Source organism: Coregonus clupeaformis, chromosome 39 (assembly GCF_020615455.1).
Source record: "Coregonus clupeaformis isolate EN_2021a chromosome 39, ASM2061545v1, whole genome shotgun sequence".
NCBI classification, from domain to species: domain Eukaryota; kingdom Metazoa; phylum Chordata; class Actinopteri; order Salmoniformes; family Salmonidae; genus Coregonus; species Coregonus clupeaformis.
Window position 1 is genome coordinate 11,231,287 of NC_059230.1, and position 19,021 is coordinate 11,250,307.

General features: G+C 43.2%; 2 protein-coding genes and 1 long non-coding RNA gene across 9 annotated transcripts in view; 2 read left to right on the plus strand and 1 right to left on the minus strand.

Annotated features, from left to right (window-relative positions):
* The window catches only part of LOC121554680 (dynactin subunit 1), a 32,802-nt gene extending 24,906 nt beyond the window's left edge, over window positions 1-7,896 (plus strand). For all 6 annotated transcript variants that reach the window (XM_041868352.2, XM_041868354.2, XM_041868356.2 and 3 more), the window contains 9 exons: window positions 684-815; window positions 1,390-1,515; window positions 1,735-1,877; window positions 2,195-2,361; window positions 2,555-2,685; window positions 3,014-3,218; window positions 5,745-5,818; window positions 6,309-6,398; window positions 6,556-7,896. In XM_041868352.2, the coding sequence (XP_041724286.1) occupies window positions 684-815; window positions 1,390-1,515; window positions 1,735-1,877; window positions 2,195-2,361; window positions 2,555-2,685; window positions 3,014-3,218; window positions 5,745-5,818; window positions 6,309-6,398; window positions 6,556-6,693 (1,206 nt within the window). In that variant the 3' untranslated portion in view covers window positions 6,694-7,896. The remainder of the gene's footprint in view (window positions 1-683; window positions 816-1,389; window positions 1,516-1,734; window positions 1,878-2,194; window positions 2,362-2,554; window positions 2,686-3,013; window positions 3,219-5,744; window positions 5,819-6,308; window positions 6,399-6,555) is intronic.
* A 4,668-nt stretch (window positions 7,897-12,564) lies between these two features.
* On the plus strand, window positions 12,565-15,450 carry LOC121554736 (putative ferric-chelate reductase 1). Its single transcript, XM_045211810.1, has 6 exons — window positions 12,565-12,618; window positions 12,977-13,168; window positions 13,392-13,490; window positions 13,850-14,000; window positions 14,240-14,410; window positions 14,851-15,450. Exons 1-6 carry the CDS (start codon window positions 12,565-12,567, stop codon window positions 14,892-14,894), a joined length of 711 nt encoding a protein of 236 aa, XP_045067745.1. The 3' UTR covers window positions 14,895-15,450.
* Window positions 15,451-16,659: 1,209 nt separating this feature from the next.
* On the minus strand, window positions 16,660-18,759 carry LOC121554580. Of its 2 annotated transcripts, XR_005997728.1 has the most exons (5): window positions 18,621-18,759; window positions 18,282-18,377; window positions 17,821-18,057; window positions 17,504-17,620; window positions 16,660-17,240 (listed from the first exon to the last, which is right to left on the minus strand). It is a non-coding gene; the product is annotated as an uncharacterized LOC121554580 (long non-coding RNA). The 2 variants fall into 2 exon arrangements; XR_005997727.1 differs by having other exon boundaries at window positions 16,660-17,620.
* Between the last annotated feature and the right edge of the window lie 262 nt (window positions 18,760-19,021).

A 19,021-nucleotide genomic window follows, 5' to 3' on the forward strand; every position in this document is an offset into this window, starting at 1 on the left:
CAACAAAGGGTATATAACAAAGTATTGAGAAACGTTTGTTATTGACCAAATACTTATTTTCCACCATAATTTGCAAATAAATTCATAAAAAATCCTACAATGTGATTTTCTGGATTTTTTTTTTCTCATTTTGTCTGTCATAGTTGACGTGTACCTATGATGGAAATTACAGGCCTCTCTCGTCTTTTTAAGTGGGAGAACTTGCACAATTGGTGGCTGACTAAATACTTTTTTCCCTCACTGTATATAGTGGATTATTGACAAATGTCCTTACATATGTTAGGTATATTGATGAGGAGTTGGTCCTCTCTGATAACTCTCTCCCCCCTCCATCTCTCTCTCCCCTCCATCTCTCTGTCTCTCCCCCCCTCCATCTCTCTCCCCTCCTCCATCTCTCTCCCCCCCTCCATCTCTCTCTCCCCTCCATCTCTCTGTCTCTCTCTCTCTCCCCTCCATCTCTCTGTCTCTCTCTCTCCCCTCCATCTCTCTGTCCCCTCCATCTCTCTGTCTCTCTCTCTCCCCTCCATCGCTCTCTCCCCTCCATCTCTCCATCTCTCTGTCTCTCTCTCCCCTCCATCTCTCTCTCTCTCTCTCTCTCCTCCATCTCTCTCTGTCTCTCTCCCCTCCATCGCTCTCTCCCCTCCATCTCTGTGGTAACTCTCTCTCCCCTCCCTCCTCTCCAGGTGTATGGGTCCCAAGGTCTAAACCCCCATGAGTGTCTGCGTCAGTCCTGCAGCTCTGTCATCTCCACCATGAACAAGATGGCCACTGCCATGCAGGAGGGAGAGTATGATGCTGAGAGACCACAGGGAAAGGTACAGAACGACATCTCCATATAGCAGCTCTATTAAAAGAGGCCCTCAAAAGCATCTTATCAGTTTAGAGTTAGATACTACAAATGGACCTTCTCCCTGATTTTTAAAAAGTTATACGGGACTAAGGCTGGAGGGGTATGAGACAAGGGGGGAGCTACGGCTGGAGACTGATTTCTTCCTCCTTTACTAGCCTTTCAAAACTAAGAGTACTATATATTACATCTGTAACATGTCATGAAATAAAGTCTAGTTGTGTTGTTAAGGCACTGCCCCTCAATGAATTTACATTCTCTCTCTCTCTCTCCCCCCCTCTTCTTGTTTCTCCCATCACCCTCCCTCTACCGCTCTCCTCCCTCCCTCCCTCTACCGCCCTCCCTCCCTCTACCGCTCTCCTCCCTCCCTCCCTCCCTCTACCGCTCTCCTCCCTCCACCGCTCTCCTCCCTCCACCGCTCTCCTCCCTCCCTCTACCGCTCTCCTCCCTCTACCGCCCTCCCTCCCTCCCTCTACTGCTCTCCTCCCTCCCTCCCTCCCTCTACCGCTCTCCTCCCTCCCTCCCCACCTTCTCTCCTCCAGGCTCCCCCAGTAGAGGCTCGTGCGGCAGCCCTCAGGGCAGAGATCACTGATGCAGAGGGCCTGGGTGTCAAACTGGAAGACAGAGACACCGTCATCAAGGAGCTCAAGAAGTCACTAAAGATCAAGGTAGTCTCTCTTTCTCTCTTACACACACACTCCACACCGCTCGACTCCACACCGCTCGACTCCACACCGCTCGACTCTACTCCACTCCACAGTCATTCTCATCCTTCCTTTTATTCTTATACACATTCACTCTAATTTTTCCCCACATGCACAGACACCCATCATCTCTAACATTAGCACTCTCACCTCGCCTCCCTCCCTCCTGTCTCTCTATCCCAGGGAGAGGAGTTGAGTGAGGCCCACGTCCGTCTCAGTCTCCTGGAGAAGAAGCTGGACACGTCAACTAAAGACGCAGACGAACGTGTGGAGAAGATCCAGACCAAACTGGATGAGACCCTGGCCCTGCTCAAGAAGAAGGAGAAGTAAGACTGTTTGGAAAGTAGGAGGTTATTGTTATAGAATGTGCAGTAAATATGTGTATATGTCCAACACTGTCTCCTAGGTATTCACTACAGAGTCTATAGTGTTCTGGACTGTCTGTAAAGAGTAGACTATTTTGAAAGGAAGAGGATTGGACAGGTGTAAGCAATATGGTAAAGATTTCCTCTAGCCTATCAGAGGGCTCGGTGGCGCTATCACCATATTCTTAAACCTATCAAACCCTCAGATCTCCAGTGAGGCTAGGGGTTGTTTTTGTTTAAACCCTGTTCCCCCCCCCCACACACACACACACACACAGGGAGTTTGAGGAGACCATGGATGCCCTGCAGGCAGACATTGACCAGCTGGAGGCAGAGAAGGCGGAACTGAAGCAGCGTCTCTCCAGCCAATCAAAGATGACCATCGAGGGCCTCAGGGCCCCGCCTGCCTCGGGCATCGCCTCCATCGTCACGGGATCTGCCGGAGGTGAGGCTCCTGAGTCTTCTGATACCTCACCTCACACACCTTAGTACACGCCACCTCTTATACCTCACACGTCATTCATATGATACGTATTCCTAATATTTTCATAGTGTTAGGTTGTTGTTATTTATATCTCACACGGTTTTGTTTTATTTCTCAATTCCTTCTTTATCCCCCTCCCCACCCCTCTCTCCAGCCGGTGTTGTCCCAGGAGCAGGGGGTCTGTCTGGGCCGATGCAGGTGGTGGACTCCCCTCTCCTCCGTCAGCAGGTGGCGGCTCAGAGACTGGGCATCAAACACCTGAAGAACGAGAACAACAGACTCAAGGTCAGAACACTGCAGGGATCTGACTCGTCTCTCTCTGTTCACTGCTAATCAAAAAATGGATCAATGCCTTCTTTCTTGTGTCCAGATCACTGGCCGTCTGTGTTGTATGTGGTTCATTGAATAGTCTAGTTGTCATGGATACATTATCATTAGTAGTTCATATTTATGTATGTTTCTCTTGATGTGGTTCATTGAATAGTCTAGTTGTCATGGGTACATTATCATTAGTAGTTGATATTGGTATGTTTGGTGCTGTAGTTAACTGTCTGATAATGACTGTGTACCTGTCTCTATTGATAACTCTCTGTATATCTGCTCTCTTCTCCAGGCAGAGAAGATGAGAGCCCAGCTAGCCTCTCTCCCTCCCCTCCACGTCCCCAAGCTACACCTGAGAGAGGCCACCTCTTCCTCCTCTCCCCCTACTGAGGGGCCTCTCCACGGGGCTCTCTACAGGAAGACTGACCAGCTCTTGGGGACCCTGCTCAAGATGACCGCCACCGTTAAAGTGGTCGACATCACCGGGAAGACACCAGGTGAGTGGGAGAGATGTGTGTTTGTTTTTGTGTGACAGGAAGTCACCAGGGCCCGGTTTCCCAAAAGCAGGCTAAGTTCATTGTTAGAACCTCCGTAGGAGCATCGTTAAATCTCAGAGCTTTTTCCCAAAACCATTGTTACTAAGGTTGCACTTGAAAACGCTTGTTATTTACCAACTGCCTCAGACCAGTTGTAAAACAGCTAAGTACGTTGTTAGATGCTTTTTTTGCCCTTCTGAGGCAGAAGATCTCCGCTAAACATTGAATCAAGATGTTTATCTCTCTGTCTGTGACTGTTGATAACTTCAGAAGTTGGCTACAAATACAAAGTTGCCAATATCTTTGCAATTGTTACAAACAAGCTAAATAGAAATATGCTTCAAATGAAAATCGAAATGAATGCATATATCAATATAATACAGACTACACAGGCCTATATATTTTGATCGTATTAAAATCAATTTAATGTTAATTCAGTTGAGTACTATTTTGGTAATTGTAGGCTGTCTGTAATTTTTGCCTCATTATATTTCATGATGTGTAACAACATGCCAAATCCTGATTTAGTGCATTATTATAGGGTAAACATTAGAATAAGCTGCCTCAATATTTGCAGCCATGGGTGATAATATCTTTCTAGGAGCTGATTCGTCATCAGTATTGTGAAATAATTATAATGTTAAGGTAAGATTTTAATTGAGAAAGCTGATTTGACAGCAGCGCTGCATTTCTTTCGATCCTATCAGTATCGACACTATGCCTCAATGATGCACTTAGCGAACGTTCTCTCTGCGTGGGTGTTTTGGGAAACACGTTACATCTTCGGCCGTTGTAGGAAAGATGCATCGTTAAAACCCTCGTAAGCCTAAGTTCTATCGGGAAATCGGGCCCTGGTCTGTGTGTGTGGGGGTTTTGTGAGTGTGTAGCATAGTTTATATTATGTGCGTTCGTTTCAGTACAGGTACAGTGCCTTCAGAAAGTATTCACATCCCTTGACTTTTTCCACATTGTTGTTACAATTAAATCCATTTTAATCATACTTTGTATTTTTTTTGTCAACGATCAACACAAAACACTCTGTCAAAGTGGAAGAAGAATTCTAACATGTATGAAAAATAAAACACTATCTTAATCAGATACGTTTAACCCCCAGAGTCAATACATGTTAGAATCACCTTTGGCAGCGATTACAGCTGTGAGTAAGTCTCTTAAGAGCTTTGCACACCTGGATTGTACAATATTTGCACATTATTCTTAAAAAAATTAGTTGAGCTCTGTGAAGTTGGTTGTTGATCATTGCAAGACAGCCATTTTCAAGTCTTGCCATATATTTTAAATTAGATTTAAGGCAAAACTGTAATTAGGCCACTCAGGAACATTGTATCCAGTGTATATTTGTCCGTGTGTTTTAGATTATTGTCCTGCTGAAAGGTGAATTTGTCTTCCATTGTCTGTTGGAAAGCAGACTGAACCAAGTTTCCCTGTACGATTTTGCCTGTGCTTCGCGCTATTCCGTTTATTTTTATCCCTCCAAAAAACTCCTTAGTCCTTGCCGATGACAAGCATACCCATAACATGATGCAGCCACCACCATGCTTGAAAATGTGAAGTGGTACTCAGTGACGTGTTGTATTTGACCTAAACATAACGTTTTCTATTCAGGACATAAAGATATTTCTTTGCAGTGTTACTTTAGTGCCTTATTGCAAACAGGATGCATGTTTTGGAATATTTGTATTCTGTACAGGCTTCCTTCTTTTCCCTCTGTCATTTAGGTTAATATTGTGGAGTGACTACAATGTTGTTGATCCATCCTCAGTTTTCTCCTATCACAGCCATTAAACTCTGTAACTGTTATAAAGTCACCATTGGCCTCATGGTGAAATCCCTGAGCAGTTTCCTTCCTCCGGCAACTGAGTTAGGAATGACGCCTGTATATTTGTAGTGACTGGTTGTATTGATACACCATCCAAAGTGTAATTACTAACTTCACCATGCTCAAAGGGATATTCAATGTCTGCTTTTTATTTTGTTTTACCCATCTACCAATAGGTGACCACCTTTGAGAGGCATTGGAAACCTCCCTGGTCTTTGTGGTTGAATCTGTGTTTGAAAGTCACTGCTCAACTGAGGCACCTTACATATCATTGTATGTTTGGGGTACAGAGATGAAAAATCATTTTAAACACTATTACTGCACGCAGAGTGAGTCCATGCAACTTTTTATGTGACTTGTTAAGCACATTTTTACTCCTGAATTTATTTAGGCTTGCCTTAACAAAGGGGTTGAATACTTACTGACTCAAGACATTTCAGCTTTTCATTTTATTATGAGTTTGTAAAGAATGTCAAACATAATTCCACTTTGACATTAATGGGGGATTGTGTGTAGGCTAGTGACACAAATTCTGAAATGTAATCCATTTTAAATTCAGGCTGTAAAAACAAAATACTTTCTGAAGGCACTGTATATGTCTATTTGAGTTGGTATATATCAGTTCTTATCGATCTCTTTCTCTCCTACAGTGAGTGCTAGTGCTCAGCTCTTGGACCAGACAGCTCGGCTGCAGAGCCTGAGTGACGCCCTGGACAAACTGAAGGTGACTTCACTATTACTAGGGGTTGATAATATAAATTCATTGTATTTATCTTCACCTCAGATTTTGTCCACTAATCTCTCTGTTTTTCATGGAAATGGTCATAACATCAAGTCTCTCTACCCCCCTCTCTCTCTCTCTCTACCCCCCTCTCTCTCTCTACCCCCTCTCTCTCTCTCCACCCCCCTCTCTCTCTCTCCACCCCCCTCTCTCTCTCCACCCCCCTCTCTCCACCCCCCCTCTCTCTCTCCACCCCCCTCTCTCTCCACCCCCCTCTCTCTCTCCACCCCCCCTCTCTCTCCACCCCCCTCTCTCTCCACCCCCCCTCTCTCTCCACCCCCCTCTCTCTCAACCCCTCTCTCTCTCTACCCCCCCTCTCTCTCTCTCTACCCCTCCCTCTCTCCCTCTCTCTCTCTCTCCCTCTCTCTCTACCCCTCCCTCCCTCTCTCTCTACCCCTCTCTCTCTCTCTACCCCTCCCTCTCTCTCTCTCAGGGTGAAGTGTCAGAGCATGTGGTTTCTCAGCAGCCTGGGGCAAAGGTCTCCTCTGACTTTGCCACCTTTCCCATCTCGTCTTTCGTCAAGGTAACATGCACAAGGACACACGGACATCACAGACTGTCTTAGTTGGCACTCAAACAAATGCTTGGAACACATCTCAATGCAACAGATATCTGGTGGAGGCATCAACCTGTATTTGTTGTCCTTTGATGTCCTCTTTCTCATCCACCTGTCTTCTCAGGCGAAGGAGGAGAAGCAGGGAGGCACGGTTTTCGTAGGGCGCGTTGCCATCCCGTGTGCCAAGGGCCAGGAGCAGGTGCACCGTCTTGTCCTCTCACAGCAACACCTGCAGCAAGTGCACCGCCTCCTCTTAACCTAAGACAGCAACCCATTGGCCTGGGTCCACAAGTGACAGCGGGCTTCACCAATCGGAGCACAGCAGACACAATAATAGTTTTTTTTTTCTTCTTCAGTCTCTCACCTAAAGTTCCAGTCCATTTCCTGTTATTCCACAGAATCTCTCAGGATACGCTTTGTTACACTACACCACCTAGAAATATAATTTAAATTGCCATCGGAGGCTTTATGGCCCTTCTAGCATTTCTATTTCTATTGGTTTTTCTATGCCAAAGAGACACACACACAAGTGTTCTCATCAAGTACCTAATAATACTGTACAATTTCCATTACACTTCTTCAAGTCCTAAATTATTTTTCCGTCTCTTTTTGTTCTACTGTGGTGATTATTATTAGCCTACCTGTGTATACCAGCAGTCGGCAGCAGCTGAATGTGTGGTGACCCTGTTTGGGATATTGTTCTATTGACTATTGGATTCAGTCATGACAGGCTATTTCAAACCTAGGGTGTGTCCGGAATTGCACCCTATTCCCTATATAGTCAATAAGAAGACGGTGAAATGAAGTTCCATAGCTAGTTCACACACATTTAACTTTTCTCACTGTTAACTTATGTTCATCTGGAATTAATATCTATTTGCATGTCATTTGGTTGAGATAGGAAGCTCATTTTAATGTTTTTTTTTAAAGTGTCAGTCCACTACTAGGACCTTTATAGATATGAGATAGATAGCAGTACGTTAACTTGTTACTCCTTTTGAGTATTTGAATTGTTTGACATTCCTACGGTAACCAGCTTACAGAGTGTTTTAGTGTTCTCGCTCACAAGTTCAGTTAGTCATTACACTATGAAGGTCTATCCATCATATGTACCTCTGCCAAGACCTTTCACATTAGTCACTATTCATGGTAACTGATGAAGAACGCATGCAAGTATATCTGGGTGGAAATAAATATATAATTTAAAGGTTTTTGGCTAGTGGTTAAGGTTAAATGCAGACAATCTCCAAAGCCGTTATACATTAACTACGAGTTTCGGTCAGACTGAGTGTTCAATGCAGATTGCAGAACATTTACCAATGCAAATGTCGAACCCATACCGAAATAGTTCAGACCACACAGCAGACTGGAACCTGTCCATGAATGCAAACTACTATACTGTACCTACCTTGACTAATGTGTCCTGTGTCCAAAACATCAGAATAATAAAGTTCTTACAAAGTCATCCATTTTGTCAGATGAAATTATATTTACATTTTAGTCATTTAGCAGACGCTCTTATCCAGAGCGACTTAGTTATTGAGTGCATACATTTTTTCATACTGGCCACCCGTGGGAATCGAACCCACAACCATGGCATTGCAAGCGCCATGCTCTACCAACTGAGCTACACGGGGCCCAATATAGCCTATTCATGTATGAATATAGAATATAATGCAGTGTGACGCTATTTAAACATTAAGCATTTTATTTGCATACACTCAAATGATCCATTTCCCAGACACAGATTAAGCCTAGTCCTGGACTAAGATTTACTTTCAATGGAGATTCTCAATGGAGCAGGTTTTTCAGTCCAGGACGGCTTAATCTGTGTCTAGGAAACTGGTCCTTAGAATTTAAGAATGCATTTGATTTGTATAGCACCACTCATCACAGTCTGATCAGGAGAAGGAAATGGATAGGACACTAAGGAAATGGATGGGACACTAAGGAAATGGATGGGACACTAAGGAAATGGAATGGATGGGACACTTTCAGCAAAGACAAAACCCGCACTGGCGTAGAAAGGAAAGGGAAAGCAGGGAAGGCCTAAAACTAACATGAACCCAGTAAAGTCTCAGAGCAAGAGGAAAAAGCCCTCACACAGAAGAGAGTGACGTGGAGAGCCATGGTGGCCTCCTATGATCCCAAGAGGATTAAGTCAAGTTTGTCACTCAGTCACAAACCTAGTATAACCATCCAGGATGAGAAGTCTGAATAAGAACACTAAACACGACATTAAATCAGTGTAATTTTAATTGTATAAATGTACAAATGTTCCAGTATGCCACTGCAATCCTCCAGTGTTCCTAACCATATACAACCAACTCCTCAGTGGTGAGAAAATGCTAAGAAATAGACTGACACTTTCAGATAGATCATAGAAAACACAGAACAGCCCTTCAACTTAAAAATGATTAAATAGTTTATTTTTTATAAACATGTTTTCAAGAGCAAAAGACAGAATATGAAAGACAACTCATGAAATTAGATTTTTTTTAAGGCACTGCTGCCCCATACACAATCAGCTTATGAGTTAAGAGATCAGTACAGCAAGTAGCATTAGTTTGAACACTATATATAGGGCCCACAGTTGTTCCTGCTCACATCACATGGTCCAGGAAAAACCCCTGATCCAATGTGCCACTGCCTCCTCCCTCCTTAGGGCCAGGAGTTTCCCACCATCCCTTGACCCCATCATGACCTGACCAGGAGAAAAACTGGGCCCTAGTTTTGAACAGTTTGTAACGTCCACAGCAAAGAGCTACAAGGCCAGTATAAAGGATATCCAGAACTACAGTAGAAGATGTATAAATGTAGCTGGGCAGGTGGTTGAAATCAAACCTGTCTTGACCAGGACGCTCCTCCCTGGTCTGAATAATCTATTGTCCAAATTATCCAATTATTAGCTGGCTGCTAGCTATCGTTAGCTAGAAAACCTGTTATTTCAGTTTCTGTAGCAAAAATGTTTTAAAATGCTGACAAATTGATTTTCCAGAGCGGTTTGGATAGATAGCTATGCAATTTTGGACGTGATTATTCTGCCACAACAATCCTTGACTTTGATGTTATGGAAAATATGACTAGTCATTCGCATGCTAATTAATTGCAACATCATTTTGTACCTGTATTGCTAGCCAGTAACGTTAGCATAGTTAGGCTAGTTAGCGAGCTAGACAGGGAATAAGAAAAACTCGAATCACATCTGCATTGACTGCATTGAGAGAAACCTATCAACATAAAAGTATTTTCAACTGGCATTAGAGTCTAACGTTAGAAAAAGGGGTTCTCTATTGTGGGAAATTATTCTCTTATTTTAGATGTGCTGTTAGCTTAATAAGAAAGCATTAATGATTAAACATAATAGGTTTGCGCTGTACTGATATAGACTGTTTAATATAACAAGCTGTGATTAATGTGAGGAATGTTAGGGAGTAGGGTGAGACAGACTTGTGATTCTCACATACATACACACTGCCTCTTTGTTAAACCGCGCTCAAGGATGTGTACTGCAAAAGTGCTGACTTTCTGGACAAGTTGCAAAACAACTAGACACCTGGCAACAGTGAAGCGCCAAGGGGCTGGGACCAGCCTGTGCGCCAACGATAGGCTGAGTAAGTCTAAACCACGCTCAGTCTCTACTCTGATAGGCCAGCAGGGAGCGGGAACTATCTCTGTCAGAGTATTTAGGGAAGAATTTAGAACAATGGCTTAGTTCTCTGAGTGCCCTGCGTGGTATTTCAGTGGACCCGTATATACGAACATCATATTTACCATTGAAGTGTTTTGCATTAATTAAAATACTAGTAAATCTTAGAAGACGTGTGTTCACCTCTTTTGTTCCCAATACCAGATTTGAATTGACACAACTTAACACTATAGTTTCATGAAATACTGAGAATTTTTAGGTCGAAAAGGCACCGACATGTGGCTAATGTTTGAGTCCAATGATTTCCATCCGCAAACCATTCACCGCATGAGATTGGGTTTGCTATGTGATTGTGAATTTGGCGGAGAGCGGGTCTATTTATTATGACAGGTTGTAAAGAGCGCTCATCGGTCGTAATGACTAAATTTGTCCAGCAGATGGTAGTAAATGAAAGTCACTTTGATCATAAGGCGATGTATCATTGCCATTCTCATTGATGAAACAGGCAGCTTTTTTGATGAAGTTTGATCTAAATTTCTAGAAACATGACTTAGTATTTACTATAGTATTTAGCTTGCACACAAAAGAAGACAAAATGTTCAGACAGTGACATGTTTTTAATATGAGCTTCAGCCTTTTATTGTTATTTAATAATCACACGGCCCACCAGTTGCCCATCAATGCTCTATCCGCTCTTCCTCCTGACACAACCTTTCTTTCTCCTCCTCCAGCCTCCCTCTCTTCTCCTCCAGCCTCCCTCTCTTCTCCTCCAGCCTCCCTCTCTTCTCCTCCAGCCTCCCTCTCTCCTCCTCCAGCCTCCCTCTCTTCTCCTCCAGCCTCCCTCTCTCTCCTCTAGCCTCCCTCTCTCCTCCTCCAGCCTCCCTCTCTTCTCCAGCCTCCCTCTCTCCTCCTCCAGCCTCCCTCTCTCCTCCTCCAGCCTCCCTCTCTCCTTACTCTGCATTCGCGGCATCCCCTCCATCCTCCAGATCTCCTCTTTCTCTCCCTCTCTTTCTCCAGCTCCCTCGCTCGGTCCACCTTCTCAAATCAAATCAAATTCCTTCCTTGGTGTACAGCCTCCAGCTTGTCTCAGTTTTTCTATGTCAAACAGTTTTGTTATATTTCGGTCTTCTGTGATGTATATAAAGTGTAATATTGGGATGCGAACACAAAATTGAATATATGTCAACTCTATATCTGACATGATACAGATGTCTTCTTTTTTTAAGTCCATAACCATGTGTGTGAGGTATATACTTTTGTTTCAAAGTAGATTTGTTTAAGACTACCAAGAATCACTTTGTGTGATCCTGATTTAGCCCACTACAGTAAAAGGTTAATTCGTTGATGTCGCACAATGGATTTTAGAACTCTAATGTGAGGACGACAGATGACAACGGCCTTTAATTGACAGTTTGTTTATTGCTGTCTCCACTATTGAATTCAATTCAAAGGGCTTTATTGGCATGGAAAACTAATGTTTACATTGCCAAAGCAAATGAAATAGATATAAACAAAAGTGAAATAAACAATAAAAAGTGAACAGTAAACACTACACTCACAAAAGTTCCAAAAGAATAAAGACATTTCAAATGTCATATTACGTCTATATACAGTGCTGTAACGATGTGCAAATCGTTTAAGTACAAAAGGGAAAATAAATAAACAGGGGTTGTATTTACAAGGGTGTGTGATCTTCACTGGTTGCCCTTTTCTTGTGGCAGCAGGTCACAAATCTTGCTGCTGTGATTGCACACTGTGGTATTTCACCCAATACATTTTAGTCATTTAGCAGACGCTCTTATCCAGAGCGACTTACAGTTAGTGAGTGCATACATTTTCATACTGGCCCCTGGTGGGAATCGAACCCACAACCCTGGCGTTGCAAGCGCCATGCTCTACCAACTGAGCTACACAGATATGGGAGTTTGTGAAAATTGGATTTGTTTTCAAATTATTTGTGGGTCTGTGTAATCTATCTCCTCCAGATGAGATACAGTTCTCCTCACATTCCCCAAACACAGGTCAGAGTTAACACTGATCTCAGACCAGTCCTTGGTGGGTAGAGGGGTGCACAGGGATGGAAAACGTTACCACGGGAATCAGGACAAAGACTTTAGACATGAAACATTACATCCTGTAATACACAATGTATCCAGTATCGAGAAAGAGACACTGATCTGTAGGAGGTGGAGGTGGTCCTCAGTGTGTTACAGCCGCTCCAGCTCAGTGCTTCTCCTCTTCAGCTCAGTGATTTCCTGCTCCAGTTCTTTGATGAACTCTTCAGGCTGCCTCTCTGCTGCTTTCTGCTTCTCCTCAATCACCTCGATGAGAAGAAACTGTGGCCACATGGGATGGAGACTGGCTCAGTGAAGACATCCAGACAGATAGAGCACTGGAACTGCTACAGCTACGGGACCCAACACAACACCGGCCCAGAACGTCACAAGTACAGCTAATGTTACTACTACGGGACCCAACACAACAATGACTCTTACGACCGTGGCACCTATTGTCAACACCACCGTCACAACTCTCTCAGTGAGTTGCCTAGGCTACATGTCTCACTGGTCTCACAGAGTCTCTGACTAGAAAAAGGAACCACACATTTCCTCTCAATCTTTTTTTCCTCTCAACAAATTATCATTACTTCTCTCTCTCTCTCTCTCTCTCTCTCTCTCTCTCTCTCTCTCTCTCTCTCTCTCTCTCTCTCTGATATCAAACTGTATTTAAAGCAAATTTGAAGGATTTCAACAATAAACCTCACCCGCTGCCATGGAAACAGAAAGCAGATTTAGCAAAGTACCTGTTTGGGAGTTTCATTTGCACTCATATACTACACTATTTCAAAAGGAATGACAAACATGACAGCAACTAATGATGAACTCTTCATACACAGGGAAACATCTCAAGGGCGGAATGTGGAAAGTCTCAGTTCTGTGCTGCTGTACCAGACAACTGTGATCCGTCCGTGGCTGGTTCCTGTTTCTTCGTCTCCACCCAGCAGTCCTCGGGACAGACCTTCTCCTTCCTGCTACGAGGAGTGTCCAGCGGCTACATCGCTGTAGGCTTGTCCACAGACTCCACACAGGTATGGGAAACTGCCTTTAGAATTACTATACATTTTACAATACAAAGGACAAGGGAGTTGGGGTTGGGGAGAGAGGTCATTTTAACTTTAGGAAATTCTGGATTTTGTCAATTTGGGGTATTGACATTTACATTTTATTCATGAATTGGGAAGAAATTGCCAAAATGAATACTTTTAAAATTATTATTTATTTATTTGAATTCATCCTCTCTCTCCTCTACAGGGCGGTAATGACACCACCTATGTGTGTGCCAACAACAACGGCATCGTGAATTTCTTCACTGCTCTCCTCGATAACAAAAGTCTGTCCGTCATCAACACGGTGAGTTGGACCAATCAGAACACAGTGTTTAGTTTGTGACTTTCTGGAAAGCCTTTCAGGGCGTGATTTGATTCCAGGCAAATTCAGGAAGTTAACTATATTCAATCAATGAGTTTGATGAGTTGGACAAGATATTGAGAGCACAAGTATCAGTATTCATGAACTTGAATTCCATATTTTCTGGGTGGTCATTGAAGTTGGATTTGATCCCAATTCTCACACTTATTCCCTGCATATACACTTGGGTGCCATTTGGGAAACTGCCTGGGAGAATAACAGTGTACCTGACCAATTCTACAGTGTAGGCCTACTGACATTTGTCTAATGTTCATTTTGGTTAATGCTGTTGTGTTGTGTAGATGGCTGTGAACTCCGTTCAAGGCTCAGTCAACGATCAGATCATCCAGTGCACCTTCAATGCTACTGTCCCCAGCGCTACGGTGACCACGAGCACCCGGGGCTCTGCCACTACCTTCTTCCTCATGATCTTAAAAGGGAACTTCACTAACGGTGAGGCACTCTTCCAAACACGCTGCGGGTGAAGTTTCCCCTAGGTACATATGTAGGATCAGCTTCCCCTCCCCAAATTCTCACATTAACCATTACTGGAGAAAATGATAAACTGACCTCAGATCAGTGTATAGTTGTCCGTCTCTATCTCACTCTCTCTATCTCTATCTCACTCTCTCTCTCTCTCTCTCTCTCTAACTCTCTCTCTCTCGCTCTCTCTCCTTGTTCTCCTCCCTCAGGAACACTGGGTAGTCCCACTGCTGTCCTGTTCAGTGGTAAAGGGGTGGACCTGGGCAACCCCAACGCTACTGTGACCAACTCTTTGAACGCCAACACCACCACTGGTAATGCCACCACTACTGCTGCTCCCTCTAGCCACGCCTTTGTCCTGCAGCACACCCTGTCTCAAGGTAATAAGCTCATAAGAAGCATCACTAACACTTTATAATGATAACTGATAACATGATTAAGCATTAATAAACTATTTATAAAATAATTTATAAGCATTAAAAGCACTGCAAGAACATGTATGACCATTCATAACATTGCAATTCATGGAAGTTATTATAATGTGTTACCGTAGTAACTCATCTCAAATAATCCCATGTTACTTAGAGTAGAAAACCAATATGAAAGGTTAAATAATTTTCTCTCTGTCTCTCACTCTCTCTACTTCTCTGTCTCTCTCTCTTTCTCTCACTCTACTTCTCTCTGTCTCTCTCTCTCTCTCTGTCTCTCTCTCTGTATCTCTCTCTCTCTCTCTCTCTCTCTCTACCTCTCTCTCTCTCTCTCTCTGTCTCTCTCTACTTCTCTCTCTCTCTCTCTCTCTACTTCTCTCTCTCCTCCATAGCTCTTCTGATCCTGCTAGGTGTACTAAGTATGATGATGCTGTAATGCAGGTCTGAATGTGAAGCACCATGCACTCAGGAATCCTGCCTCCTGTAAAAAACACAATTTCAAATGTTGCTACATAAGACCGAATCGAGCCGTCGGTCACGTGTTGATGTTGGTGTTGCTGGTGTTGATGAAGATGAAATGTCCCTTTAAGAAATAAGAAGTTTGTGTAAAAACAGATCCTTCATATTTGTCTACCCCCATGTCATCCCCTACATGTAACTCATTTATTTGTACCAATTTTATTTTATTTTATTCTCTCTTTGCTGATATCGCGTTATGAAGGAAGACATGTTTGTCTGTGTTTCTTGGTGTAAGTGTTTGTTTCCGCACACATACCCCCCACTGGGTACAGACGTCAATTCAACGTCAATTCAACGTCGGTTCAACATCATTTAATTGAAACGACGTGGAAACGTTGATTCAACCAGTGTGTGCCCAGTGGGCCATAGATGAAGTCACAAGGGCTGCGTTTAGACAGGCAGCTGATTTCTGATCTTTTTGCATCAGATCTTTATTCAGAGCTGATCTGATTGGTCAAAAGACCAATTAGTGAGAGAAAAAAAACAGAATTCGTCTGCCTGTCTAAACGCAGCCAAGGTGGCAGAAATTGGAATTTGTGGGTATATACTGTGTGTATATACTGTGTGTGTGAGGGATTTTGTGTGTGTGTGAAGGCGTGCACAATGATGAAGCCACTGGATGGTGAACTGTTCCTCCTGATTACCCTTTTAAAGTATATGCAATTATGGAAATATTTTTATTACCACATGTTTTAAATAAATAATTTTATTTACAATACAATGGATGTTTTATTATCTTTCATGGGTCTAATTTTATATAATCTACTGACACTAAAAAAGGACAAGATTTAACATACTGTAATATACACTCAACATCTGACACAGGCTCAATAAGGGCCTAGTGGTTAAGAGTTTTGGGTCAGTAACTAAAAAGTTGCTGGTTCAAATCCCTGAGTCGACTAGGTGAAAAATCTGTCTGTGCCCGTAAGCAAGGCACTTAACCCTAGTTGTTCTGTATAAGAGTGTCTGCTAAATGACTACAACGTGAATGTTTTTCAAGTCATGTTTGCTGAAATCCTGCATCTACAATAAATCAGGTCTCTCTCTCTCTCTCTCTCTCTCTCTCTCTCTATCTCTCTCTCTCTCTCTCTCTCTCTCTCTCTCTCTCTCTCTCTCTCTCTCTCTCTCTCTCTCTCTCTCTCTCTCTCTCTCTCTCTCTCTCTCTCTCTCTCCTGTTTTTGTCCCAGCCACCCTATTTCCTACTTAGTGCACTCCTTTTGACCAGGGCCCTATATAGGGAATAGGGTGCCATTTGGGACGCAGTCTCAGTGTCCTACCTGCTCCTATACTAATCCTAGCCTGCCTCAGACCTCACCGCAGGTCACTGAGGGATACAGTACATGACATGAGATAATGATTTGATTGGTTTGTATAGTCGCATTACCGGGCCAGTGTTTCCCAACCTTTGTCCTTGGGACCCCAAGGGGTGCACGTTTAGGTTTTTGCCCTAACACTACACAGCTGATTCAAATTATCAAAGCTTGATGATTAGTTGATTATTTGAATCAGCTTTGTAGTGCTATGGCAAAAACCAAAATGTGCACCCCTTGGGGTCCCCAGGACCAAGTTTGGGAAACCCTGCATTACCCTCTCTCTTCTGCTCCAAAAACATAGATTGACAGATTGGTTTCTTAGGCAAAAATAAAACACAAGAAAGCTACATTTAAAAGAGCATCCATAATTTAATTTAATTCAACAAAAGAACATGTGAATCTTACAGAGAAGTCGTTTCTATAGCCCAGATCAGATCAGGTAAATATGAATAGCTATGTATCAATAAAGAGGCTCTGCTTTTAAACATTTAAGTAAAACCTCTTTTGTTTTCCATTGTCCTCTTTAGGGCGCTTTCAAAAGGAAATGGATTGTCCATAGCAAAGTACATATAATATTATGATGTCGTCATCCAAAGTCCCGCCACCATTGACAACACCAACAGAACATATAATGAGCTGCGATTTGTTGTTCCCGCTGTCACTCATATCGGGGTTGAACAAAGGTAACACTCTCTCAGTGAACTGGTTTCCCCGTGAACTAATAAATAGGTGACCTGCCCATCACATGACACCATCCCCTCACCGTAAACCACAAACACCCCCACCTTCCACGGTTTCTCTCCTAGGTGGATTAACACAGACTGTCTCTACTCACTTCCTCTCCTCAAATATATCATCCAATAGCCCTCCTCGGGGCTCAGCGTGACCACACCCTTCCTGTTGATGGACTCCATGGCCACGCCTTGCTCCCAAGCTGTCTCGTCTCTGACCTGGACCAATTGAAAAAGTATAACTCACACACTTATAGTCTTGTAGTAGCATTTCTAATACCTATAGGTAAGGTTCCTGTACGATTACCTATACCAACAGTATCACCAGGTGCATGGACAGAAACTGTATACTGAAAAATAAAACAAACTCCAGCCCTTTGGTGATCCTGATGCTCCACAGATTGAATGTCTTTTAACAAGTATTTTTGTCTCAATAGACCTTCATTAGGTTAAATGGTTTTTCAATTTCAGTACAAACCCACCTCAACCTCCCAGTAGGTCCGGGAGGCTCTGCTTCGTGTCCCCGTCCCAGACCAGCTTACCATCTTCAGACAGGACCAACCAGAGGTTGGCAGTGCTCGGGTGCAAGGATACGTCAACTATGAGGACACAGAAGATAGATAAGAAAACTTGATGTATTTTTCTTCTTCTGTGCTCTGGCTTACACTGTCGAAAGGTAACAAAAAGCATATTACAAACACATTGAACTCTACCACAGGAAACAGGACAAAGACTTTAGACATGAAACATTACATCCTGTAATACACAATGTATCCAGTATCGAGAAAGAGACACTGACCTGTAGGAGGTGGAGGTGGTCCTCGGTGTGTTACAGACACTCCAGCTCAGTGCTTCTCCTCTTCAGCTCAGTGATTTCCTGCTCCAGTTCTTTGATGAAGTCTTCAGGCTGCCTCTCTGCTGCTTTCTGCTTCTCCTCAATCACCTCGATGAGCTCAGCCTGGCGTCTCTCGATGCAGTGCACCAGAACAGTGAAGACCTGCACTCCATCCTCCATCTTCTCTTTCTTTGAACTTATCTGATGAAATAAAAAAAGTGGTTGGTCTAAGAATTGAACCTTGTGATACCCCACCTAGAAAATCCCATTGAAGACTTGCACACTATCCTTTATCTATTTCTTGGAACTGGTCTGATGACAACAAGGAAATACTTTAGAAAAACATTCACATCCTGTTGTGCTAATGGGACTGAACCAGCAATAGTAGATAAACATTATGCAACATGCTTATCATGAGAACTTACTATGTTAAGCTATACGAAGGGTTTGATCTCCTGCACATTCTTCAGTCTGACCTGGATCATCTGACGCACCTCTGCCTCACTCTTCTTCATCAGAGCCTAGGAATCAGAATCAGAATTGGAATCAGAATCAGAAATGGAAACAGAATCAGAATTTGAACCAGAATTAGAACCAGAATTGGAATCAGAATCAGGAAATTACTATAGCCATTCTACCATGTGGATATGAATTTGTCTTGGCTAAAAAGACAACAAACCACAGTGAAATCATGAAGCAGAAAGAAAATAAAAAAGAAATAAACGATTTAGTCAAAAAGAAAGAAGAATGAGAAAATGACCTACATGGCTTTACTCTCTCTCTCTCTGCTGGAACAATGTCGTGAGCTCTGTGGTCAGTGTCCATGCACAGCACACACACACACGTCTGGTCGCTCCTACAGAACAGCTCCAGGAGTCTCTTGTGCTTCTCATACGTCCTGTCCTTCAGGTTCTCCACTCTCTGATGAGGCACCAGGTGAGTTTCACAGTAAGAGGTCAGACATACCAGGCAGGACCTCAGGGCATTGAGCTTCTTCCCCATGCAGACGTCGAAGTAGAGCACACCTCCAGATTTGACACCAGATTGCTTGACTGTTCCGTCTATTCATTTCTTTAGCAAGTGAGTTCTAGAGGAGATCAGGACATCCTTTAAATACCCTCTTACATTTGGGACAATGGCAAACATCACTGCTTTCCCTAGTGAC

Bases quoted from the DNA above. Each gene is read 5' to 3' on its own strand.
- LOC121554736 (XM_045211810.1), top strand. From the start codon at position 12,565: ATGACTCTTACGACCGTGGCACCTATTGTCAACACCACCGTCACAACT. The intron at 12,619-12,976 runs GTGAGTTGCCTA...CTTCATACACAG, and splicing joins CCACCGTCACAACTCTCTCA to GGAAACATCTCAAGGGCGGA. The intron at 13,491-13,849 runs GTGAGTTGGACC...TGTGTTGTGTAG, and splicing joins GTCTGTCCGTCATCAACACG to ATGGCTGTGAACTCCGTTCA.